Source organism: Biomphalaria glabrata, chromosome 15, assembly GCF_947242115.1.
Source record: "Biomphalaria glabrata chromosome 15, xgBioGlab47.1, whole genome shotgun sequence".
In the NCBI taxonomy this organism is placed as follows: Eukaryota; Metazoa; Mollusca; class Gastropoda; family Planorbidae; genus Biomphalaria; species Biomphalaria glabrata.
The window spans coordinates 27,584,720-27,611,414 of NC_074725.1; the positions used below are offsets into that span (position 1 = coordinate 27,584,720).

The following is a 26,695-nucleotide window of genomic DNA, read 5'->3' on the forward strand; positions in this document are numbered from 1 at the left end:
GATTCTAGAGGTAGAACTGTTTTAGATCTGGCTGAAGTGATCTGCAGGTTATAGGAGACTGAGCTGTCTGGGACTAAGAGACATCCTTCGTACTACCAGTGAACTGTATTGAGGACCTGGAGCGACACTGGGAATTGCTGCGGTCGGTTGTCTGTACTAATGTTTAGGTAGAAAAGGGCTTGTAGAACTGAAGACACCCTGCGATTTGATAGCTGAAGTCCATGTCTCACTCCATTCGATTTTTTAGCTGTAAATAAATAAATAAATACATCGTCTATTGTTCAGACATTGTACATAATTAATGCGTTCCTTTGGTTGTCCTATTTTTTCCGCTCTAGACATGTGACAGTCCTCCTACATCCAACGTGTGCTTACAAGTCCTCCTACATCCCACGTGTGCTTACATCTAGACACATGAAAGTCTTCATGCATTCCACATGTGCTTACATCTAGGCACGTGAAAATCCTCATACATCCCGCATGTGCTTACATCTAGACACGTGAAAGTCTTCATACATCCCCCATGTGCTTACATCTAGACACGTGAAAATCCTCATACATCCCGCATGTGCTTACATCTAGACACGTGAAAATCCTCATACATCCCGCATGTGCTTACATCTAGACACGTGACAGTCTTCATACATCCCCCATGTGCTTACATCTAGGCACGTGAAAATCCTCATACATCCCACATGTGCTTACATCTAGACACGTGACAGTCCTTCTACATCCCACGCGTGCTTACATCTAGACACATGAAAGTCTTCATGCATCCCACATGTGCTTACATCTAGACACATGAAAGTCTTCATACATCCCCCATGTGCTTACATCTAGGCACGTGAAAATCCTCATACATCCCACATGTGCTTACATCTAGACACGTGACAGTCCTTCTACATCCCACACGTGCTTACATCTAGACACATGAAAGTCTTCATGCATCCCACATGTGCTTACATCTAGACACATGAAAGTCTTCATACATCCCACGCGTGCTTACATCTAGACACATGAAAGTCTTCATGCATCCCACATGTGCTTACATCTAAACATGAAAGTCTTCATGCATCCCACATGTGCTTACATCTAGACACATGAAAGTCTTCATACATCCCACATGTGCTTACATCTAGACACATGAAAGTTCTCATACTTCCCACATGAGCTTACATCTAGACACGTGATAGTCCTCATACATCCCACATGAGCTTACATCTAGACACGTGATAGTCTTCATGCATTCAACATGTGCTTACATCTAGACACATGAAAGTCTTCATACATCCCCCATGTGCTTACATCTAGACACATGAAAGTCTTCATACATCCCACATGAGCTTACATCTAGACACGTGATAGTCCTCATACATCCCACATGAGCTTACATCTAGACACGTGATAGTCTTCATGCATCCAACATGTGCTTACATCTAGACACATGAAAGTCCTCCTACATAACACATGTGCTTACATCTAGACACATGAAGGTCCTCCTACATCCCAAATGTGCTTACAACTAGACACATGAAAGTTCTCATACATCCCACATGAGCTTACATCTAGACACGTGATAGTCTTCATACATCCCACATGAGCTTACATCTATACACGTGATAGTCTTCATACATCCCACATGAGCTTAGTGATAGTCTTCATACACCCCACATGAGCTTACATCTAGACACGTGATAGTCTTCATACATCCCACATGAGCTTAGTGATAGTCTTCATACATCCCACATGAGCTTAGTGATAGTCTTCATGCATCCCACATGAGCTTAGTGATAGTCTTCATACATCCCACATGAGCTTACATCTAGACACGTGATAGTCCTCATACATCCCACATGAGCTTACATCTAGACACGTGATAGTCTTCATGCATCCCACATGAGCTTATATCTCATCATCTATGCCTGTGGTCCCTTCTGTGGCATAGTCCCCCAACCAGCTTCCTCCAGGCATCTCGGTTCTGGGCGAGTCTCTCCAACTGTCCCCATGTCTTGCCCATCTGCTTAGCATCTGCTTCCAAATCGCGGCGCCGTGTATTCCTGGGCCGTCCCCTCTTCCTCTTTTCTTTTGGGTTACATGGTTAGGGCTTGCCTTGTTATGTTGGATGCAGTCTTGCGAAGGGTGTGACCTATCCATCTCCAGCGTCTCTGAAGGATATCTACTTCAATGGGCTGCTGCTTTCTTGTTTGCCACAGTTTCTCATTCGAGATCTTGTCTGGCCAGCGGATCATATGTATCATCCTCAGGCAGGTATTGATGAATACCTGGATTTTTTCATGGTGGTGATGGTGGTTCTCCAGGTCTCAGCTCCATAAAGTAGTATCGGCTTAACAATAGTATTAAAGAGCCTGCTCTTGGTGGTGGTGCTTATTTCCCTAGATCCCCAGGTGTTCTTCAGCTGATGGAAGGCTGCTCTAGCTTTACCAATGCGGGCTCTGACATCTGCATATGTTCCTCCATGGTGGTCTAGGATACTGCCGAGATAGGTGAAGCTTTCCACCTCTTCCAGCGCTCACCTTGTCTCACTCCTGTTTGGACTTCAAATGTCTCTCTGTCAGTTGTCTTTCATGCACTATCCTGCAAGCCATCCCCTCGTATGACTTCTTGATGATATTTGTCATTTTGTCAGGCACTCCATAGTGTCTCAAAAGTCTCCAGAGGGTCTGTCTGTCCACCTGTCAAATGCCTTTTCATAGTCTATAAAGCTGACGTAGAGAGGGGAGTTCCATTCCATGGACTGTTCCAAAATTATGCCTAGTGTCGCTATCTGATCTGTGCATGATCTCTCCTTTCGAAAGCCAGCTTGTTGGTCAAGGAGATGTTGATCTACATTCTACAACATCTTTCATTCGGTTTAGAAGAATGTTGTTAAACACTTTTCCAGGAATGGACAGTCGTGTTATTCCTCGATAGTTGGAGCAGGAACTAAGATCGCCTTACATCTCACACGAAACGAAATGCTTGAGCTTGGTGTTTTTGAAGGGTTGCTGTTTTTAATTTCAACATTTCTGTGACACTGTCACAGTCTCTGTTGACATTGCCTGTTAAATGTTCACCTAGGGTTAAGAGGGTGAAAAGACACGTGAAACTCCTGATATAGAAACAGGAAGTAAGGATGACTAAATCGACTTTTAGTCAGTCAAGTAGTAGCCTTTGTTCCAGGGCAGTCGGGTAGTATCTTTTGGTCCGGTCTGGACAGTAGTGACTTAGAGAGTCAAGTAGTAAAAGTATCTTTTGGGCAGTCGAAGCCAGTGGTCACTTGAGATATGTATTTCTAGTAGTTATTATTCTGTACTATTATTGTTGAAGTATCTGTTACCCGCTGTGATGCGGACGTTACTTGATGTCTATTTTGGAGGATTTGACATGTTGGATAAATTTGATATCTCTGTTATGCGGATGTGACTTTGTTTCTTATTGGATCATGTAACTGCCAAGGAGTGCAGTATTAGTATTGTCATCAAATAAACTTTATATTTTGTCTGCCAAAGTGGATTTAAGTCACTCTGTAGTATCTATGTTCGTCACGTGTCACGTGTGACTCCAGGAAGCACGAACCCGGCATTCTACGACATTCGCGACACACTAATAGTAACCAGTCTCATGTGTAATATTATAATACGTCAACACACACTTAACACACAACACACACTTAATACACAACACACACTTAACGTTGTCAGACACATAATACAAAAGATTTTAATGGATGGTGTGCGGTCAATATTCAGTCATAATCAAGACGGAATGAGTTAGTGTCCTGAAGAACTGTGGACTACTACTGGATGATTACTGTATAATTGGTATGCAGTAGGCAGCTTGTACAGTTGGGTGGAGTAAAGGGCGTCCTAACAATCCAAAAGCCTAGAAATCACGGATATTCAAACCCAAGACCCCTCGATCTGAAGCTAAGCGTCTTATCACTCAGCCACCACGCCCCATGCAGTATTTCACGAGGATACCTAGTCCTCTAACTGTGACCTACATTTTTTGCCACATCCCGTTGTCTGCTAGTGGTTGGTTAAAGTTCTCATTTTGCCATCTACACCTGTCTTCGGCAATAGATTTCCTTATGGTATCAAAATGTATCCGGGGGCCATTGTAAGATATCTCCAGCTGTTTCTTTCGGAAGCCTTTTGCTGCCAGGTGCTCTCCACTATGCCAGTTAAAGCAAGCTGGTCTTTTCGTTCAAGCCTTTTCAGGGAGCGCGGCTCTTGCGCCGACAGCTTTAAAATACTGTCGTCCCAAATGTCCCCATACGAGATAAGTCCCTTTCCCGAAGCAGCTGTCAATCAATGAGCAATGCTTTAACACTGTCAGCACCCATACATAGACCACATTTCATTTATTCCTAAAATTGTATAGAGCCTAGAGTCAGTCTAGACCAGCGGTTCTCAACCTTTTAAGCTCGGCTCAACCCCTTTTTACAATCTGCCGCGACCCCCCCCCCCCGACACACACATACAGCAATAGAAGAGTAGACAATAACAATCCTTATTTTCGATGGTCTTAAGCGACCCCTGGCAAATGGTCAATCGACCCCCAAAAGAGTCGCGACCCACAGGTTGAGAACCCCTGGTCTAGACTAATATTTGCAGTTGCTTTTCACAATTTAGGAGACTTGATCAAGCTGTGCAGTTTAAATTTCTGAATTTAGTAATCTAGAATGCTAATGCAACCAAAAAATCCTGAATGTTGGTTCCCCTAATAAGTTTCTTGAAATAATCAAGGGAAGTAATCCTTTTTTTTTTTTACATTTTCTTTATTGAACAACACTAGCCAGCAGGACCCATAGCGAAAGACTATAATATAGTTAAAATAGAAATTGTGGTCCATTTAATGACTCTGGTGAAATGTAATAACTCAAACTAAGGTAATAAAAATTATGTATACATGAAATATAATGGTACAGAGTACAATTATACACTTATAGATATTAGATCCTAATATGTATACAGTTGAAATAAGTATAGATCTATTTATCTCTGGTTGAAAGTACATCTAGATATATGTCGTAAGATTAATTTTCTATTATGAATTCTAATGATTCATACAAAATCTAATTTTTTATTTGTGTATAATAAGGTGCAGAGTTGGCATCAAATACACTTTACATAGAATAACCAAATCTTAGCTACTATTTCACCCCTCAAATTCATGGCTCCAAATCAATGACTCCTTTAGTTTAAAGTCAAGAACAAGGCCAGATTTAGAACTGATAAGACCTTAAGCTTTTTTTTTGAGATTTTGGGCTCCCTGTAATCAGCATCAAAATGATGGAAAATATCCATGGAACTTTTTTTTTTTTTGGCTAAGCTATAGCTTATGTTGGGGGTGCAGTGGCTAAGTGGTTAAGCGCTTGGCTTCCCAACCTGGAGTCCTGGGATCTAATCTCTGTGACGTCTGGGATTTTGAATTTCAAGATTTTTAGGTCGCACCTGAGCCCACCCTATTCTAATGGGTACCTGACATTAATTGGGGAAAGTAAAAGCGGTTGGTCGTAGTGCTGGCCACATGGCATCCTGCTCGTATAACCATTGGCCAAAGAAACAGATGACCTTAACATCATCTGCCCTACTGATCAAAAGGTTTGAAAAGGGAAACTTTCCTTTTTTTTTTTCTTTTCTATAGCTTCTGTTGCTAATAGGTAAATCCGGCACTGGTTCAAGAAAGCCAAGAGGCTCAGCTTATTTAAAAAAAACAAAGACCTTCAGGCAGTAATTTCAATGATCAATCAATACTACATGACTTTATTGTGTGTTGACTACATGGAAGAGAAGCCTCTTCTTACATTGTAAATAGGTGACAATGAAGCATGTCTTATAGGCTGACAATAATAATAAATACAATGCGATAAAGAATCAATACCAACATACTACAATACTGTGATATCTATAAACAATAAACAGAAGCCTGGAATTAAACTAAACTTGTTCCTAAGCTCTAAAACTGAAATAAAATGTGGAGAAAATGTGAACCTCTGAACTATACCATTCTCCTTGTAGTAAAGTTTCTTGATAAATTTTATATAAATCTAATATATAAAGCAGAAAGTAAGGCTGTGTATGTATGTCCCGAATAAAAATCAAAACCGTTTGACCAAATCTTGATAAAACTTGGCAGAAAAGTTTCTTAAATCATGGCGGAGACCGTAGTATATGTTGAATGTCCCTCCCACAACCGGAGGGCCCTAAAAATAGACAAAAAGTACCTAATTTTATCTCTGTTAAGTAGCAACACTTTTTAACAAATTGCCGTTTTCATTGACATTTATATTGGATATGAATATGTCAGCTGAATGGGTAAACCCGTTCTCATACTCTACTTTTATTTTCGTGGTAAAATAAAAAATGTGAAGGGAACATTCTCCAAGTTTGACATAGATCTAAATTCAATCCAGTAGATCAGTAATACCCAAACTAAGGTCTGCAGGCCACGGGTCTTATCCGGTTAGTCTAATATATATAAAAGTAAGAAGCAAAGTTCCCTCTTATCTTATCCTAGGATCCAATGGCAAATGAGGTAGTAGTCTCTTGTTTCTAAAGCCAACGGTTGACAGGTGATTGTGTGGCCAGCACAATGACCATGGTGTAGAGAACTTGTATAGCTGGGCACACTTAGGAAAACCCTTAGACCCTGATGACTATACTAGGACTTGAACCTAAGGTCTCCCATTTATGAGCCAAGTGTTTTATCACTTGGCCAGCCAATTCACTCATATTCTAACATTTGACATTCACCATAAATTGTGTAGAAAATACAGCTAATTTGACGCTACGTTACTATATAAAAAAACAAATATCTTTTTAAAAAAATGTGGTCAGCTTTGCAAAAATTAAACCTAGATTACGAGAGATTGCTTCCTTCGGTGTGTTTATATCCTAAAGCAAAGTAACATTTCCTTTTGTCCACAATTCATAGAGTACATTGCCAGGAAAAAAAAAAGCCAAATAAAATTAAAATAACAAGTAAGGCAGCTCTACTCAACAAAACAAAATATTAGCACCAAGAAAATGTACACAAATACTGCACATAAAAAAAAAAAAGTGACATGTTCCTTCAAGGCAAAGTCAAGAACTGAACTAGGCCTAGAGTGAGTGTCATAATGATACATGGGAAATAATGCATTGGACATTTGTTAGTTCAACAGAAGAGAAGGACTAACAAGAGAGGAAACAACACACTGTCTGGCTCAGATTAACCATGAAAATCAACACAGTCTAGACAGAGCTTTAGTTACAAAACAGTGTGATGTTTCCTTTATTATTATTACATAAAGCAGTCAATACATTAGTATGGTCTCCATACGTAAGTATTTAACTCTTTCTCTCCGTAATTATCTTTCCACGTTTCGATGGAATTCTTCATTTTGCTCATTACTATTTCATAACCATGTTATGATTAAGCTTCAATAGCTTTGTCGTTTGTTACCAGAAAAAAAAAAAAAAGTTTATCAAGTTAAACATTAATTTTATTTAATGAGGAGAGAAAGAGTTAAATTATTTCTTTTTTAAATCTCCAAAAGCTGGCTAGATAATAATAATTTTGCTTCTGTTGTTTCCAAATTGTGTAATAATGATAAGCATAAACTAATCTAATTTTGTGTCAGCCAGATTTTTTGTAAACACTAGGTTTGAACTAAGAATGAGTGATCTGGAAAGATTATCTCCCCTTTCAGTGATTAGAGAGCTATGCATTTTTCAATAAATCATATTTCAACTCATAGATTGTACATATTAGCATAAAAATGTTGTAAATTCTAGACTGCTGATCACTGGTAAACTGATGGACTTGTTACTATAACAATTAGTAATGCCAATACAAAGAAACAGAGGATGAACATCACTATAAGTTAACAAAGACAGGACAACATTTCAAAATACATTAATAGTTATAACTGGGACTTAAATAACAAGTTCACAACCAGCTCTTCCTGTTGACAAGCTAAACACTTGCAGTCATGTGACCAGTTGCAGTCACATGACTGGTCGCAATCATGTGACTGTGTGTACATTTAAATATTATGACAGCTTGGGCATTCCAACTTCAACTCCTGGGATGTGTTTGTCTCAAGGGGCCAGCTCTTCATCAGAGATCATGACAAATATCACAGCCGCAAACCAACGAATCACCAAGCAATTGAAAATCTCTACAGTCTGAACACACTAATTATAGTTATACGCATGCAAGAATATGAAGCCTAGTTGGAGAGTAATTTGTAAAAAAAAAAAGTAACTACGAGATGATTGCCATCTTCTCGGGTTTATATTTTTCCTGCTTTCACAGCTTCATCATAGGCCTTCTTCAATCTTTTCTTGAGTTCCCCGGGAAACTTATCGTAACAGTTCTTGCAGACAGGTTTTTGGTCAAACTCAAAAAACTTTGTTCTGAAAAACAATAATAAAAATAAATGTCTTTATAAAAACAACAATAACAATAAATGTCTTTATAAAAACAACAATAACAATAAATGTCTTTATAAAAACAATAATAAAAATAAATGTCTTAATAAAAACAACAATAATAATAAATGTCTTTAAAGAAATATTTTTTTTTACAACAATAATACTACAACAAATTATTTAACAACAATTTACAAAAAAAGAGGCATAAATGAACGAAACTGTTGAAAATGTAACATATACACAAGTAGGCTCATATAATTCCTGAGTAATATTTCCAAAGTAATATTTCATAAGTAATATACAAAAACTGAAACTGGTATTTCTGTCAACCTAGTTTTGATGCAGTCAGAAAGCTTTATGCTAAAATGTATTTAAAACCATGCTTTTAAAGCAAAACTTGTAAAGAGATTAACGTTTTCCAAGTAAAATGTCATTCTTTTTTATGGAACTAATGTTAAAAACAGACTTATATACTTGCAATGAAAATATGAGTTTAATTGAATTTATTCATGGCAACTGAGCGAACAACACTTATAAAAGTCAATCTACCAGCTCTGAGGGAATAATAATAATAATAAAAATAATAAGGCTTGTCTGCAAGTCCAAAGATTAATGAGGAATGCAGTATTTCCCGTGGCTACGCGGTCCCAGATGCCACCTACAAATTTTGCCACATCCAGCGCAGGCAAAACCATTGTCCACCAATGGTCGATTTAAATTTTCTTTTTGCCGTCAACGTCTGTCCTCAACAGTGGATTTTCTGTTGACCTCAAATGTGTATCCCACGGCTTTTGTAAGTGACCTCTAGCTGTGTGAAGCTGCCTGCAGCCAGGTGCTCCAGGAAAGTTGGCCACTAAGTTGGTCTCTAAAGTGTTTCCGTGAAGCACCTCTGTTATGCTGACCACTATTCAGCTCATCAAAAGACTGCTTTTGGCATACGTTCATCCCATCTGAGACGGGCACGACATGGCCTAAATTGTGCCGATGTGCCTAAACTCAAAAACTCAAAAAACCCCCATCTGAGAGAACACAACACTAATAAAACCAATCTACCAGCTTTTACAAGCTCTAAGAGAAGACTAAATGTATTCAATCTACCAGCCCTGAGAATAATAAGGCTTGGCTTCGAGTTTAGTATTTCACATGGCTTCGCAGTCCCAGCTGCAACCTATATATTTTGCGACACCCAGAGCAGACAAATGTGTGAGAATACAACACCATGTAGTTAAGTCTTTAAGTGGAAAGGATGACAAAATTTAAAAAGTGACTGAAAACAACAGGACAGAAGGGAAATATTTTTGCAACACCTCAGAAGCTACACCGCTAGTGATACTTCGGAGAATAAATTGAGAAAAAGTAAACGACAGAAACACACACACACTATTCGACTTACTTCTGACTCATCTTCTTGTCACATATGGAGCAAGCAAAGTGGTTGACACACCAGGCCTTGTTGAAGGCACTAAACACTGGAAATAGAAAGTCATTGTCAGATAACTTTACAATTTTGAAACTTATAAAATTTCTAACTTGTGCCACAAAAAAAAGCAAACTCAGCATTCCTTATAAGGCTAGACTGTGTATACAACTTGACTTACCATCTCCATTGATGATGTTGTTACAGACAAAACAAATGTTACCAAAAAGCTGAAAGAAAAGAAAAATATATTTATATATATGTTAGGGTTTACATTTTCAGACAAGTGTTTCCCAACTCATGCAAAATTAACATTAAATCAAAAATATTTACAGCTTCCTTATTTTTTAATTTTTGAACAAAAAAAAAATATATATATATAGATGTTTAAGATTGAGAAGGAACACCCACCTGATGATAATGAATCTCACAGTAAGCCAATCCTTTCTTCTCATAATGTCTGGTGCCTAAGAAAGGTTTCTCACACTTGGCACACACAAAGTGCTGGGGAGACAGCATTGGAATTAAAACTTTTACACATGTTTCTTTCAAGTTAATTCAACATGTTCATCATCTCAAAGACAATAGAAAACACTATGTAGACATAGAGCTCGGATTCATTTACAACTTTAAAAAAAATAATTGCATAAATATTAATAAAAAAAAAAAAAATTTTTAGTTCATGTTAGAAAAAACTTACACAGTCAAATAATTAAAAAAAAAATATAATTAAAAAAATGACACACTTATCTATTATATCTGACTTCATTATCTACAATACTTATTTGAATGTACAACTATAATTGGGGGTGCGGTGGCTGGGTGGTTAAGCGGTTGGCCTCCAGACCTGGAATTTTGAATATCTGGATTTTTTAGGGCACTCCCAAGTCCGCCCAACTGTGATGGATACCTGACTTTAGTTGGGGAAAGTAAAGACTGTTGGTCGTTGTGCTGGCCATATGACACCCTGCTCGTTAACCGTTGGCCAAATAAACAGATGACCATAACATCATCTGCCCTATAGATAGCATGGTCTGAAATGGGAGCTTTACTTTACAACTATAATTATCTGAAGTATGAAAAGTTCAAAATGATCCCCTATGGTGCCAATATCTTTTTAATTGAGTGAAACAAAGTTTAGTTGCTCTACATCAGTATGCAATAAATGCTGTTAAGCGTTGGATTATACTAAAGTGACCCTCATGGAGGCAGATCTACAACAGCTTGGGGTTAGGGCGTGGAGACGAAAGGTCCAGGAGGGATCTGAATGGAGGGATGTGTTGAAGCAGGCCAGAGCCCTCCATGGGCTGAAGCGCCTCTGGGATGTATGGATGAATGAACCCTCGTGGAGGATTTGATTTCTTGGTATCCTACAAATATAGTGTTTCTTTTGTTCACTTTTTTCTAGTCCATATTGACAGACTTGATGTTCTTTAGCCATGAACCTTGTTGCATTACATAAGGGATGCCAACTGGTTAACACTTGGCTAATGGAATGGCTTATTTAATGCAAACTAATGTGGTTATGGAGTTACGAGTATTTTTATACAAGTAAAATTTTATCTGATTTGTTCAATCTCTTTATGACGTTTAAATGAACAAATCATTTTTAAAATGAACAGCTAAGTATCACAATATCTATAGTCAATATCAAATGCCTCTGGATTTGTCAGTGAATTCATCCGGTGTATTTAGTTAAGACTCACTAGCTAATGAAATTGACTTGTGTGGCCATAACGATGTTAAGTTGGCAAAACATGAAACTAACTAATGACTTTAAAAGGAAAGTAAAATCACATCTTCCAGCAGAGATAGAAAGCTAGACCTTCAGATAACTTAGAAAATCCACCATGTAACTTTAAAGATACATTCCTTTAAAGCAATGTACTAGTTTAGAAAAGTAAGTGGCTCTAACCTCTACATGCCAGGTTTTGCCCAGGGCATGCACTACTCTCTCTTCAATGGGACGTCTACAAGCACCACATATGGGGATGCCCATCTTGTCATGGCAGCGCAGACAGTAGAGCTCGCCATCCTTCTCACGGGCATCTTCTTTCAACTCAATGCTGATAAACAGAAACAAAAAAAATCATATTTTTATTACCAAATAAAAAAAACAACAACAAAATATCAATTTTTATAAAAGGAATACAAATATTTTTTCCCTTAGCAAATTTTTTCAAGATTTAAACAATGACATATTAACAGGTACAATCACAAACTCTGTTGACAAGTTGGGGAGGTTAAGGATTTTTAGGCACTTGTTTTCATAACTTTTATTACTAAATAAATAACCAACAAAAAAATATCAATTTTTTTTAAAAGGAATACAAATATTATTTCACTTGGCAGTTTTAATCAAGATTCAAACAATGACATATTAACAGGTACAATCACAAACTCTGTTGACAAGTTGGGGATGTTAAGGATTTACAGGCACTTGTATTACTTATACAAGCACAGGATAAGCCGGTCTACAACAATACATCTGTAACTCACCCACAAGAATGGCAGTTGAAATGGTAAGGGTGATAGGCTTCACCTTTCCACTTGAGATGACCCCCATCTATAATAGAGCTGAAACAGACATTATGGAATAAAATAGGTCATGAATTAACAAAGCATAGAGCTAAGGTTAATGCTAATTATTCATCTTTCATGATGAAAAGCATGGACACTGCTATGGGAGTAAACAACAAAAAACTATACTGAAAATTCTGTTGAATCTGCTGTCAAGAGCGGGGGGTGGGGTGTAAGATGTGAGATTGTGAGTGTGTTTGTTTATTTTATTAGTTGGTTTGTGAATTGTTTTTATCACTGGATTTTCAAGGGGGGACAATACTGTTTCCTGTGGTCAGTCTAGCAGTTGGAGAGCTGACCTAATCTGAGTAGGGTGCTTGTGATTGTTTATCAGTTTTTATGCCTAGCATAAGAAGATGTTATATTATTATTCTTGCTATGTGTGTGAACGGATATTTGAGGGTAATACTATGTGTGGCATTGATGGCCTATGTTAATTGAATCTAGTCTAAGCGCCCTGTAGTATTAATTTGGGCACATTTAGTACTTTTAGTTATTGAAGATTATGTATTCAATGTTACATGTGTAACCTATTGTTGGCTGTAAATAAATACAAATTCTATACTCATTCATCGAGTGTATTGTATAATACTTGTACGTTTTAAGGACCAGCATTGGAGAGTCATACCCTTAGTATATCGACGCCCAATGATTCAGAAATTAAAAATCCCAGGATTCAAACCCAGAACACCCCCCCCCCCCCCCTAAAGTTCCCAAAATTAAAAAAGTATCAGTCTACATCAAGATTCCAACCTAAGACCCCGGTTCGGAAGCCAAGCGCTTAACCACTCAGCCACCGCGCCTCCAGGGAACTAAACAAATTCAAATTATCTTGAAACATCTGTAAAATGATGATTTTCAAAACAAAACAATGACTATTACAATGTTAATGAATTGTGAGAAATCTACATCATCGTAATTTCATAATGGCATTCTACAGAACATATTCTCAAATCAATTTCTTAATAATAACATAATCTTACTACAGTTAAGGAAAGTGAAGGCTTTAAAAGGAATGACTCAACTTACTGGCATTTAAAACAGAAATACTTTCCTAAACCTTTGGCCTTTTCCATGGCATTACAATCTTTGCAGAGAGCTCTGGAAATAGAAAAGAAGAAGTAGTGTAAACTAAACAAAAAAAAAATGTTTAAAAAAACAGCTCAATATGCTCAATGATAAACAAATAAATACATGAAATGTTTGGAATGTAGACACACAGAGACAGTAGACAAAAGATTGAGAAAATTTTTTTCCCATTTTTGTTTCTTGTATTTTCTGTTATATTACTATATGCCTATAGTGTAGATTTTGATTTATATAGGACTAATAGAAAGTTCAGGATATCCTCAAAAATAACAGAATCAAACACAACTTGTTACAATGTTACAGTAGTATTCACACTTAAAATTTGCCATTCAGAAAGTGTGTAGTTAGTTAGAGAAGAATTGAGTAAAAAAATTGGAGAAAAAATAAGTGCGGTGATCCCAGAAAAAGGAAAAAGATCAAAATTGGTTGTTTTTAAAGCAAAATTGTCATTTTTTATAAAAGAAAAAAATATTAAGCTATCAAAAGGGGGGATCATCTATGGAACAACAAGATAGACCTGTTAACTACCTCACCCTAGGGGGTCAATGTTAGTCAACAATCACAAAGAGGAGTGGCTCAACCAAAAGGCATCAGGAAACAGGCAGAGCTATGTACAAAGAAATGACCATGCCAAACAAACTGGACAGTATTAACTTCCAATCTAGAATCTTCCAACTAAGAACAGGACCCACATCTCTGTTAAATTAACATCTTAACTAAATAAATTCCACACAACTCCCCCTTTGTAGACACTGTGCCCACCCTTATGAAACCGTAAACCATATCCTCTTTGAACAGCCCTTCCCAATCCCTCTTAGGCAGACCCTACTACCACTCCAGCCCAAAAAAAACAACAGCCTGTAGGGCAGTGCTGAACCACTGAAGAGAACAGCACACTATTTTTCCTTGGCACAGTCTGCAAAAGAGCTCACAGCTCGGCAGATAAAAAAAACTGGCTTGAAAAAGAAGAATATAAAAGAAATATAAATAAATGTAAAGATTCCACTGCTGGGGACATGTTTGTTATGGCCAATAATAGGCACAATAGCAAACACTGGGATTGGCCAGTATATTTCAAGACTTTTGGTTATTTCAACGCCATTGTGCTAGAAAGGGCCATAACTAGCCTGGTCAAAGGAGCATAGTTGTTGTAATACATATCAACAGTTACCTTCCCTGATTCTTGACAAAACCTTCATCAGCCAAGATCTTAGCACAACAGAAGCAGCGGAAACATTCCGGATGCCAGGACGCATTCATGGCCTTGATGACTCTACCACTGATGAATTCACCTAGGGAACAAAATAGCAAAACAATACAGTGAATGAACTCCATCCCCTGCCCCTGCCTTGATGACTCTACCACTGATGAATTCACCTAGAGAACAAAATAGCAAAACAATACAGTGAATGAATCCATCCCCTGCCATCCTGCTGCAGGTTTGGGCTCGGATGTAACTATTTTCATTTCTTCAAAACTTAGCTTCTCAAAACTAAAGAAAACTGAAATGAACAAAACACTGACCACATTTGCCACAGCTTGGAGCAAACAGTACACAGAAGTCATGTTCACAGTACTTCCTGCCTTCAAACTGCAGATAAAGAGAAAATATCAAAGTTAAAATAAATGTTGCAAAGGCCAGGAAGAATAAACATTACAGTCAGATTATGATTTAAAAAAAAAAGATGTCAAAAAAAAAAAATTTGCAGGTACATGTCATTTGTTATTTATTGTCACTGAAAAGTGGCTGTCCTAAAACTAACTAAAAAAATTTGAAGTCAAACTGGGATTTTTTATTTCGGGATCTTTAGGAAACCTCCTCAGTCCACCCAGCTCTAATGGGTACCTGACATTAATTGGGGAAAAGTAAAGGTGGTTAGTCGTTGTGATGGTCACTTGACACCCTTGTTAACCAAAGGCCACAGAAACAGATGGCCTTTACATCATCTGCCCTATAGATTACAAGGTCTGAAAGCGGAACTTTGTTTTTTTTTTACTTCCTAAGTCTAGATATTCCAGTGCTTTAAAGAACTAAGACCAACCATGTTTATCTTGTCAAGAAAAGGACTTCAGAAACAACTCTGTCTGTCTGGGCAGTTCTATTTGGAACCAAAGGGTCTTTTAAAAAGTTATGCTTCCCCTTCCCAAACCTTCACAAAAAAAAACTGTCCAGTGGTTGTCTTTCGGATCATGGGTATTTGTATTATAGTCCCCATAATTCCTGTTTGTGTGATCCACAGTAATTCAAAGCACCACAATGCATTTGATAAGCATTCCATTTCAGTGACAAGAGCTGATAATGTCAAGGCCATTAGGGCTCAAAAAAAAAAAATGGACATGAATTTCAATCCATTTGGTTGTAACACTTTGACCAGGGACCTAATCAAGTCAATCACAAGACAGACTTTCAGTTTAAATGATTAGAGAAGCAAATATTTTTGAAACATTTCCCAGAGTTAAGTCAGAGAACAACTTTTACGATTATTAAGCAAACAAATAATATGACTAAAAAATTGGCTAAACTTAATTAGTGGAAAAGAGCTTCACTGGCTGAGGAATGCAAAGTTTGATTCCAGTACTCTCACCATAGAACAGTTATAAAACTGTTCTACTTGTAAATGAATGAATGCAAACTTCACCTCATAGATCTATGTCTTAAAGAGAAACTTTCACTATGCTGAAACCTATCTTGAGGCATATGATTATTTTAAATATACTTTTCTCTAACAGGTGATGGTATTTTACTTTTAAAAAAAAAAGGCCTACAATAAAAAATGTTGCACCCACCTCAAAAAATCTTCCTTCTGGAAAAGGTTGAAAGCATTGAGCACACCTGAAGTTTAAAAAGATATAAAATAAAATAATTTTAAAATGGCAAGTTTGTGTATAGCCCTAAGATAGAGAGAATCAGAATCATTATCAAATATCTTTACCGAACATTGCAAAAAAACAATCAAAAAACAACAACAACAAAATTAATTAATAGAATATAACTAGTTCGTCATATAATGGGGCATGGTGATGTCATGGTTGAACACTTGACAATGGAAGATCCTCATAGCATAAGAAATTTGTTAAATGGCACCTCCTTGAGTGAAGGAACTTATCATTGAAGAGAACAAAGTAAAGACTTCTTAAATAAAAATGAGATGGAAACAAATAAGAATCATGAATGTCATGTAACCACGTGGTTTATGCCACTCAGCCCACTAACTTGTCTAAACTAACTATGACACAGAATTAGCAATCTGATGCACAAGTAATATTAGGAAGTCACATAAAGATTAAACTGTGCAATCAAAGGTTTTATTTTAACTAGAAACAAAGAGGAGGCTTGTTCTGATTTTTTTAAAAATAAATAGAGAAAGACTTACACAAAGCAGTATGTGTGCCAGAGGCCACTGGAGTTGACGATCTGTTCGTCCATCTTGAACCCATCATTGCAACGCTGGCAGACTGCGTTGCCCAGAGACATTGTGGCACTGAAAGTAAAACAGAAAAATGTCTGTGTTAATAATCGTCTGTGATGCTAATCAACTTCTCCAGGAACAATAGAGTTCATATATGTGGATACAAACAGGACATTCTCAAGAGAGGCAAAATATAGCAGACAAAATGAATCATTTTTGGTTTGGTGTTGTTTTTGTTTAAATCCAGCTTTGACAAATAAGCATGTTTGTTTATTTATTGATTTTTTTTAAATTTAGATTGATGTTTATGCATATGTATTTATACCAAAATTGGCCACTGTGTTTTAGTCAAAGCTAAAATATATTTGATATATATTGGTCAATGGTCAACATGGGTGCTGTATATCCCAACTTTTATTATGCAATGCTAAGTGGACCCAATGACCTCATTTTAGTTTTAAATGAGAAATTTCAGTAGTCATAGAAAATTTGGAGATGAATCATAAAATGCATTGAAGACAATATTTATATTCTAATGAAAGCTACCTTATACTTTTCAAGTTTTAAAATGATTATTTTTCAGCGTGACATAGCAAAGTCAGAGACTGGAATCAACTTTTTATCTTACAAAGCAGAAAAACTGAAGCTCAGATACAGACAAAAATAAAAAATAACTAAAATACTGAGCTTGTACCTGTCTGGAAGTCACTAGCCTAAAAATATAGTTCTTTATGTTGCATATTTGTAACCTACATTTTTATCTTTACTCATGTTTGTCTATAAACAGCCTATCTTTACTCATGTTTGTCTATAAACAGCCTATCTTTACTAATGTTTGTCTATAAACAGCCTATCTTTACTCTATGTTTGTCTATAAACAGCCTATCTTTACTCTATGTTTGTCTATAAACAGCCTATCTTTACTCTATGTTTGTCTATAAACAGCCTATCTTTACTCTATGTTTGTCTATAAACAGCCTATCTTTACTCTATGTTTATATGTAAACAGACTATGTGTCTGTATTTGTAATTGTACACAAGCAGCCTATCAGTACTATGATTGTATATAAGCAGCCTATCTGTACTCTATATTTATAAGTAAACAGCATATGCCTCTGTATTTGTATATGAACAGCGTAGCTGTATCCTTTATTTGTATACATATGTAGCTTTTGTAATAAATTCTGCATGTAGCATATATTTGTTTAAGTAGTCTACTTTAAGCATATAATATATTTACTTCAAATTGTAAAATTGAGATGTGTGTGGTTAGAGTTACAAACTGTTATACAGACGACATCTGTAACAAGTGTAACATATGGCTGTCCCTTGTACCTATGTTAATTACTGCAGTGTGACAGATGAGGTTAGGGAGGTTGCCTACAGGCTCACACTGTAACCTAAAGGTTAAAGGTGGAGGGGGAAGGGAAGCTGGGAGAAACAGCATCAAACCTTAGACATGATGTACATGTGTGTTTTATTGGAAACAAATCCACACATCTTTTCTTAATACAAAACAAACAAAAAAAACACCAATATTTTCAATTGCTGAAGAGCATAATTGCATGTTGTTGTTGTTTTTTCATTTCTATATAATATTCTCCCAAGGAGAGGTATAAGTACAGTACCTCTACAATTTTTTAACTGTTTGATTTCAAGGTAGCTCCAATAGTCTAGGAATCAGATTTTATCGTTAGTCCACACATACCAACTATTTAATTATTATAAGTCTCCAAAACGATGCACATTCAATATGCTTTAATCGAAACTTATTATAAATAGGGAGGTGCGGTGGCTGAGCGGTAAAGCGATTGGCTTCCGAACCGGGGACCGGGGTTTGAATCCAAGTGAAGACTGGGATTTTTAATTTCGAATTCTTTGGGCGCCTCTTGAGTCCACCCAGCTCTAATGGGTACCTGACAATAGTTGGGGAAAAGTAAAGGTGGTTGGTCGTTGTGCTGGCCACATGGCACCCTCATTAACCGTAGGCCACAGAAACAGATGACTTTTACATCATCTGCCCTATAGACCACAAGGTCTGAAAGGGAACATTACTTACTATTATAAAAAGGATATATCATCTAAACACTACAGGTTTTCAAAGAAGTCATGTATAAATATAATTGCAGCCTGCCTTGTAGCACACTCAAGGAGCAGACTCAGTTGAACTGCTAGAGGCTGGAGGCCTAGAGGGATGTGCCTAGGTTAATCCAGCTAGGCATGGTCATAATCAAAGTTTTCTTCCCTTTAAGCCTGAAGTCAATCAGGCAAAGAATATTCAATAAGTTGACTAATTTTTGTGACCCTATGACCAGCACAAGAATCAACTAACAAATTTTTAGTTACCAATAGGAGCAGAATCAAGAAAGAGGTGCCCTAGCAACGAGACTTCACAGAAATCCACAGATTTCAAATTTGAGGGCACATTTAGCCAAACAGCCAGCCAACTTGCATTATTTATCTAGACTGGGTGCATGCCATCAATAAGAAGAAAAGGGTGTGAGGTCATTAAGCTAGCCATTCACCATTATGTGTGATGAGCCCTGCTTCTCTGACCATTAGCTGCAAAGGATAAAGCTACAAATTATCCCACATGACAAGTGTTAGACACTTAGTTTAGTTTAGCTAGGAACGCACTATAATAGACCGACAAGGAACGCACATTTTGTGATGACATAGACGTTGGGGTTAGAGATGAGTGTAGACTTTTAGATCGGTTATTGCTAGGCTCTCAAAGGGATAACATCGTTGTAGCGACTGACTCAACTGTGGCCCATTCTGCATTAAAGATTGTTATTATATTTTCATCTGGAGTGAACTTTGATCCTGTTTGTTAACGTATAGTGTTTTGTGACGGAGTATGTTAGAACTCGCATCTGTATTACACCTTCTTACAAGGTACTCACGCATCTAGAATTATGAAGGTATTTAGAAATACTTCAAATTCAACTTAGTCCCATGCATCCGTTACACGAGACATTATATATATATATATATATATATATATATATATATATATATATATATATATATATATATATATATATATATATATATATATATATATATATATATATATATATATATATGAGTGACATTACAAAGTGTAGCAGTAACAACATTTATATTTATTATAATTAATTAAATATTTTTAGTATAATAGTATAAGACAACAATACTAAATCATAAAGGAAGTTACTTTAAAGTGCGAAATTCAATGTAGTGAACCCCCCCCCCCTCTCTCTCTTTGAACTAAATACCAACCTAAGGTCCTCTTCTAAATGCAGAATGTTAGCCTCATGTCCAGTTTCCTCCCCCACCGCCACCCTCCGCCTCTGAAACAATGGACTGGGCGTGGTGGCGTCCAGGGGCTGGAGGTTAAACAAGTTCCGCCTTGGTCCAGCCGTCGCTGACATGGTCAGCTCAACTATCCAGATAGAAGAAGATCGTTGAAGTTGTAGAAAGCGATTGAATAAGCGACGAATCAATCAGCCAGCCATGCCCTGGTGCTGGGGCCAAGAGTTCAACCCTAATGTTTTGTGTCTATATGTTCACACGCCAATGCCCGCTTTTAAACGCAAGTTTGAGGCATTCGATATAGTGCTGGGCCAAGGAAACACAACTCTCTTCGTAATTAAGTTACCAGTGAGAACAAAGAGTTATCTGCACATACATAAACATTTCTAATTGGCGGACATACATTAACACAAAAAGGGAAAGGGATAATGTGTTTGTGATGTGAGGATGTCTGTGTGGGACACTGTTGGAGGGGGCGATGAGACCACACGTAAAGTCAAGCCATGTTGTTAGTAAACAAAAAAATAAGCCCCCCCCCCTTTTTTTTTTCTCCAAAAATAACGCAATTGAAATTGTTGCCTAAAATAAGACGACCTGATAACACTAGGACCATATTTTGACATTCCTTTCGATGAAACCAAGTCGGTCCCATTAGCCGAGTCTCCTATACGCGCACACTCCATTAGGCGGCAATAAAAACGCTACACTATTACAAGGGTAGTTATTGCCAGATAACGCGGGCAGAGTTTGCCCCGAATCTGGCCGGGCAAAAGTGGACAAATAATTTATGATAGACCTAACCCTAAACAGTTTGGCCTAAAACCTTGTTACCAGACAACCCATTCCAATGACAATGACTTGCACATCTACGAGTTACGACAAACCGGGTCATGAGCACACCCGCCCCTGACTCTTCGCCACAACAACAATCACATAAAGGTGCTACAAGCCCAGGCCCGTTCATCTAAACCCCCGAGATGGAATCAACGCACAGATAGTTAATGGTGTGTTAATCCACTTATGGAGGCCCCATTGTCAAGAGAAGACACATACATTAGGCCCATATAGGATATAGATCATAGACATAAATAAATATAGACTGGCCGATAATAGAGTTTATGAAACGAAAATTTGTGACTTGCATTTCTGTGTACTTTATTTATGTCTAGGAGTTTTGTTTAATCTCTAAGACTGAAGATCATGCAATTTTTCAATTTTTCAGATTTCGGAAATCCGAATACAATAGATATACATGTTTTCAAGTTACATGAAGTTATTTCCTTTTTCCAGTCTATATTTATTTATGTCTATGATATAGATCCAAAGAGAATCAACTCATGCATCCAGAATTTTCGCAGATGTCCAAACTTTCTTCAAATTTTACTATAAATGCACTGAATTATAGAATATTTGTGAAGAAAGTGAGTATGTGTGCGTATAAATAATATCATTTGTAATCATTTCCTTTAACTTGATAAGCAAATTTTGTTTATAAGTACTAGTTCTGTTGTCTGCGCATAGCCCAAAGCACGCTCCACTTATGGAAAAGTCGCACAGCTCTACCTAGGTCTAATAATCACTGGCGCGTGTAGTCATCAGATCTTGGTCTAGAATTCACTGGCATATATATGTAAGGGGAAAAAAAACACATCCCCATAAAATCCACACCAAACGAGATTCCAGTCAAAGGCAGTTCTTGCGTCACTGTGTCTAAACAGAATTGAGACAGATAACTAATAAACAAGTCTATGTAAAAAGGAAATTCAACTCTCAGCTCGCATTTCCCGAATCTAATACAAACTGACGAAAATGTGCACACATCTTTAAAAAGCAATTTTAAAAAATGTGCATTAAAAAAGATTAATGTCTACTTTCGACTTTTTAGTGGCCCTAACCATTTCTTGTCTTGTCCATCCCCCCCCCCACCCTACTTTTCCTCCTACCAAACTCACTTTCCAACGCTTGACTTGCCAAGGCGCCCCCCAAGGCCATTCATTTGACTACGTGTCACACCTGACAACTTTTTCTAAAGCTAGTGTCATGGTGGTGAGAGAAAGAAAGAAAGAAGATTGTAGAAGAAGAATACTACAGAAAGACTTTAAGTTGGCGGGTTGGGGGGGTATGTAGTCCACAAGTTTTATGGGGGTAGGGAGCTGGAAGGAGGCAAATATTTTGTGCTGTTCTAAGAAAGTCTCCAAGTCAACAATCAGATCTACGGGGCCACAAATCTGTTTCTACTCACTCGTCAAATAACATTTTAAAAAAACAAGGGTCTTTGGTAGTGGTCATTCTTTTTTTTTTTTTAAATAAAGTCCGTCTCTCTGATTCTCACACTCGCGTGTACCCCCACAAACCGTAATACAGATCTCGTGACAACTCAAATCATGCATCTATGTCAGTCATTGGGACCACACGGAGAAAACACAAAAATGGCCGGTTGGTTTATGGTAATGGCACTTATTGTCTCTATACAGACCACATCACCACAGTCCCCCCCCCCCAACCATATGTACGTATTCAGACTAATCAATGATACAACTGGCAGCCTGACTTGGAAACATATCAAGAGAAGCAACAAAAAAAAATAATCCGAAAGCGAAGCACTGGGCAGAGTCTAGATGTGTGTAGGGAATTAGATTATTTCTATTGCTATTTGTTGTGGATTTGTCGTCAAACTGTAATCTATCTATATATATATAATTCTCTTCTTCCCTCAAGAGTTTGGACGAGAAGAAGAAGTAAAGGAAAGATCACTCTTTTATTTCTGCGGATAGAGTTATCCCACGAAATTTACGAGCCTTGCGTGTAGCGAAGTCATACAGTATATCATAAAAATTCTATTTCCTACATAGATCACGCTCAACAGCAAGAATAAACAAATGTTTCAATCTATCTACGAGAATTGTTGAACTAAAGTAATTCTTCATTAGTTTGAGGAGCGAGAAGCTTCTTTCACCAGATTCCAAAATTACGGGATAATGCCGTTTTTTTTAAATCGCGCGTAGGATTGGCATTTTCCTTATGGAATGACACCCCAAATGATAATTTTTGTCAATATATATCAGGAGATACGTATGAGGTTTCTAAAGATTTTTAATAATTTCCGGATATTTCCAGAACTTTTTCGTATATTTTGCAATTTGAAGATATTTTCAGGAGCTCCTGGTAAATTAACAGGAGGCCGCGGGAAATCTGTTATAAGTTATACAATGGTTTAATTTAATCATTTATACACCTTGAATTAGCGCAGGTCCTATGAAAGTGTGGGGTAAAATGAATTTCTGTAAGATTTGTAAAGGGGGAGGGGATGAGAAAAGGGCGCCACATTTAGTCCTACTTGTGTTGAAAACATTGTGAATTCCCCCACAGTTGACATCAGGGGTGCTAGAGAGATTGGTGTTAATAACAAAAAAAAAAAAAAAAGAAAGAAGAAACGGGGTGAGAATGGTGTCAGAAGATGTCACACAACACTTGAGATGAGACTAGAATAGAATATTTGTTGACACTGAGCCAGAACCCCCGTGTCCGTTTCTTTTTCTTTTTTTTTTTTTTTTGGGGGGGGGGGGGGAGGGGGAGTGACAAAATAACCCTCGAGAGACAGTTGTTAATAGTATACTAAAGTAGATCCCCATTTATAGCCATGGTAAGGTATTGTGTTGACACGCTTGTTCTTGTTTCGTTGCGTTCCTCGAAAGCATTCCGCTTCAGAAAGAAATTGTTTTTTACTGGTTTAAAAAGCGAGGTAAGGGAGACAGAGAGAGAGAGAGAGAGACGGAGAGAGAGAGAGAGAGAGACAGAGACAGATGTTTCTAAAAGCCTAACATTTATACATAACATTTATTTTAGATCAAACGTTGTCTTTGATACTCTCCATGGAAAAATAAAAGACTTTGCATTGAAACCTCAGAGTCTAAGGCACAAAACATTTGAAAGTAAGAATACTGCCTGGGCCCAGTTTACTTAGCAGAGCAAAAAAACAAATGTAAGGATGCAGTTTAGAATCATTCAACACGAAGAGCGTGCACCAAAACCAGATTTTCTTCTTTAGAGAGGTGAACCTGTGGACTTGACGGGGAAAACTGAAGAGCTTCTCCAGTTGAATCCTACTTCGACTGGGCTGTGCCGGGTATTGTTGTCTCAAAGCTTCCCGTCTTCCTTAGAAATGTTTCCATTTACATTTCCGACACACGAGTCACAAGCAGACCAGACTATGGTCGAGTTGAAGGGAACCCGATCCTCTGTGGCTGCATTATGCAAGAAGGGCAGACGTTTCGAAGAGGCCGGATAGCATTGCCCTACGGGCTGAATAGGGCTCGCGGGCCGTGGTTTGAACATGGATGGTTTATTTGTATCAAAATTACAATCATATAGCCCTCCCATTACCGTGACCTTCGTGGCCCTTGTATAGGTTAGGCCATTGCCTTCCCTACCGCTGTTCTCACTGCTTTATTGAGGTATGTGCTGAAAAAAGATGAGAACCGCAAGATGAATGGTGTAGCTCCTTTCCCCGCCGCTGCCCTCACAGTAAAGTCTCACTGCTTTACTGGGGTATGTGCAGAAACAAAGTTGATAACCGCAGGATGAATGGTGCAGCTCTTTCCCCCACCGCTACTCTCATTACTATGCAGAGCACAAATCTGAGAACCGCGGGTTGGATGGTTAAGCCCACTGACTAGCTCCAGAGTTAAGAATGGTCTTCTCCAACTTAAACGCTGGTTTTGTTAACGCCGAGGAAGCGTGCCGAAACCTAATTGTGCATTCTTAAAACACCTCAAGCCTGTTGGATCTCGTTAAGTCAACAAATCGGATACAGAGTTTCATTAACACTTTTTTTTTTATTATTATTTACCGGCATAACTAACTGCTGAACAGAGGAGTCGCTGTCTGTTAGCGAGTTTGTGTTTAAAACCACACCCTGAACAGAGCGCAATGAATGAGGAACACGTCCGTGTGTACGCAAGATAGCATGCTACGCATTTGGTATGAAAACACATTGAAACAAACACACAGCACTACAGTGTCTAAACACAACCAGATTATAGATTTTGTGTTATAGTCCAGTGCCTAAGTCTAAATTAAACACAACGCTGCCAGTGTGAACACAACTGTGTTTAAGACAACACTTCGGAATGCCTAAACGAGTACATGCCTGTGCCTATTCTAACACACTTTAGTAGATAGGTAACACTTAATAGTGCCTTAACTCAAGCGGTTCAGTCCGTAAACTTAGCCCAGAACGTCTTTAAACGAATAACCTAGAGTGTTCATTAATAGAAATTAATTCAGATAAAAGCTTGTTTGCAAGTAACGTAACCATACATCATACGGTATTTAAGAAGTGAGACACGCACAAAGTAAAGGAATTCACAGCACAACAAACTACGAGCACTGGTGTCAGCAGCCACGCCACTAGATCTCAGAGAGACAGCAGTAATGACACAGCCAAAAGGTCGGAATGGCGACTATATTATATACAAGTGGGCTAGAATAACACCTGTTACCATAGCCTGACAAACTCTGTGGCTACTCAAGGGGTTGGGGTGGCGACAATGATAGTCATGATAGTAAAAATAATAGGGAAAAAAAGGGGGGTCGGGGTGTTCACAAATCTCTGACGCATCATATGATGCGAACCAAGCTGTCTGAAAATTCCTCGAACGGACTGGATCTATAAAACCCGGTACTGTAAGTGTGAGGTGGCGATATATTGTCGCACTATAGGGTAGAAAACAAGACGATGCGGTTATACATGTTGAAAAACCAAGGGCGTGGTCAGGAGTGAAAACAAAGCTATGTAACGAGCTAGATTTATCAACTGGTGGATGATGAACGGGAACACCATTGTTGGGAAGAGTAGGTCTTTGTATAGTCAAGTGAGCTTGTGTTGTGGAGAATATGTCTTTGTCTAGGCGAGTTTGTATAGTCAAGTGAGCTTGTGTAACTTTGCATGGCCAGTTCTGAAGTGAATGACGTCATTTAGTGTCTGACAAATTGAGTGATGAGCATAGACATAAATAAATATAGAGTGGCCCATTAAAGAGTTTTCTGAAACGAAAATTTGTGACTTGCAATTTTGTGTACTTTATTATACAGCATTTATGAGCAGTATAAAAGTTAATGCATTCATATCTATTTCATTCATAACCTTTATAAGTATTACATTATTTTCACTAGTGTTTTTTTTTAATCTCTAAGAATGAAGATCATGCAATTTTTCATAATTCGGAAATCCGAATATAATAGATATACATGTTTTCAAGTTACATGAAGTTACTTCCTTCGGCCAGTCTATATTTATTTATGTCTATGGTGCTGATGTTATCTTTAAGTGTGGCAGAATATAAATGGCGCGTGTACATTTTAAGTATATTATAGTTAAGACAAAGTACTATCCTCTTTTTTAAGTTCGTTTGTCAGAGTGACAGAGAAACACGAGGGAGACTATGGAGACTTGGGATAGGGAAGGAGATAATATTTCA

At 37.7% G+C, this 26,695-nt stretch overlaps 1 protein-coding gene across 8 annotated transcripts in view; it reads right to left on the minus strand.

The window, feature by feature from the left end:
- Positions 1–4,759: 4,759 nt before the first annotated feature.
- The window catches only part of LOC106051373 (LIM and senescent cell antigen-like-containing domain protein 1), a 37,142-nt gene continuing 15,206 nt past the window's right edge, over positions 4,760–26,695 (minus strand). For 4 of the 8 annotated variants that reach the window (XM_056012003.1, XM_056012005.1, XM_056012004.1 and 1 more), the window contains exons 2-13: positions 20,184–20,582; positions 16,884–16,991; positions 16,297–16,342; positions 15,034–15,100; positions 14,681–14,801; positions 13,450–13,521; positions 12,340–12,417; positions 11,756–11,906; positions 10,252–10,344; positions 10,022–10,070; positions 9,817–9,892; positions 4,760–8,405 (exon numbers count right to left, since the gene is read on the minus strand). In XM_056012003.1, coding sequence (XP_055867978.1) covers positions 8,282–8,405; positions 9,817–9,892; positions 10,022–10,070; positions 10,252–10,344; positions 11,756–11,906; positions 12,340–12,417; positions 13,450–13,521; positions 14,681–14,801; positions 15,034–15,100; positions 16,297–16,342; positions 16,884–16,991; positions 20,184–20,335 — 1,137 coding nt within the window. In that variant the 5' untranslated portion in view covers positions 20,336–20,582 and the 3' untranslated portion in view covers positions 4,760–8,281. Of the gene's footprint in view, positions 8,406–9,816; positions 9,893–10,021; positions 10,071–10,251; positions 10,345–11,755; positions 11,907–12,339; positions 12,418–13,449; positions 13,522–14,680; positions 14,802–15,033; positions 15,101–16,296; positions 16,343–16,883; positions 16,992–20,183; positions 20,603–25,535; positions 25,555–26,695 lie in introns of those variants that run through there. The other 4 variants (XM_056012011.1, XM_056012010.1, XM_056012007.1 and 1 more) reach the window with 3 other exon arrangements.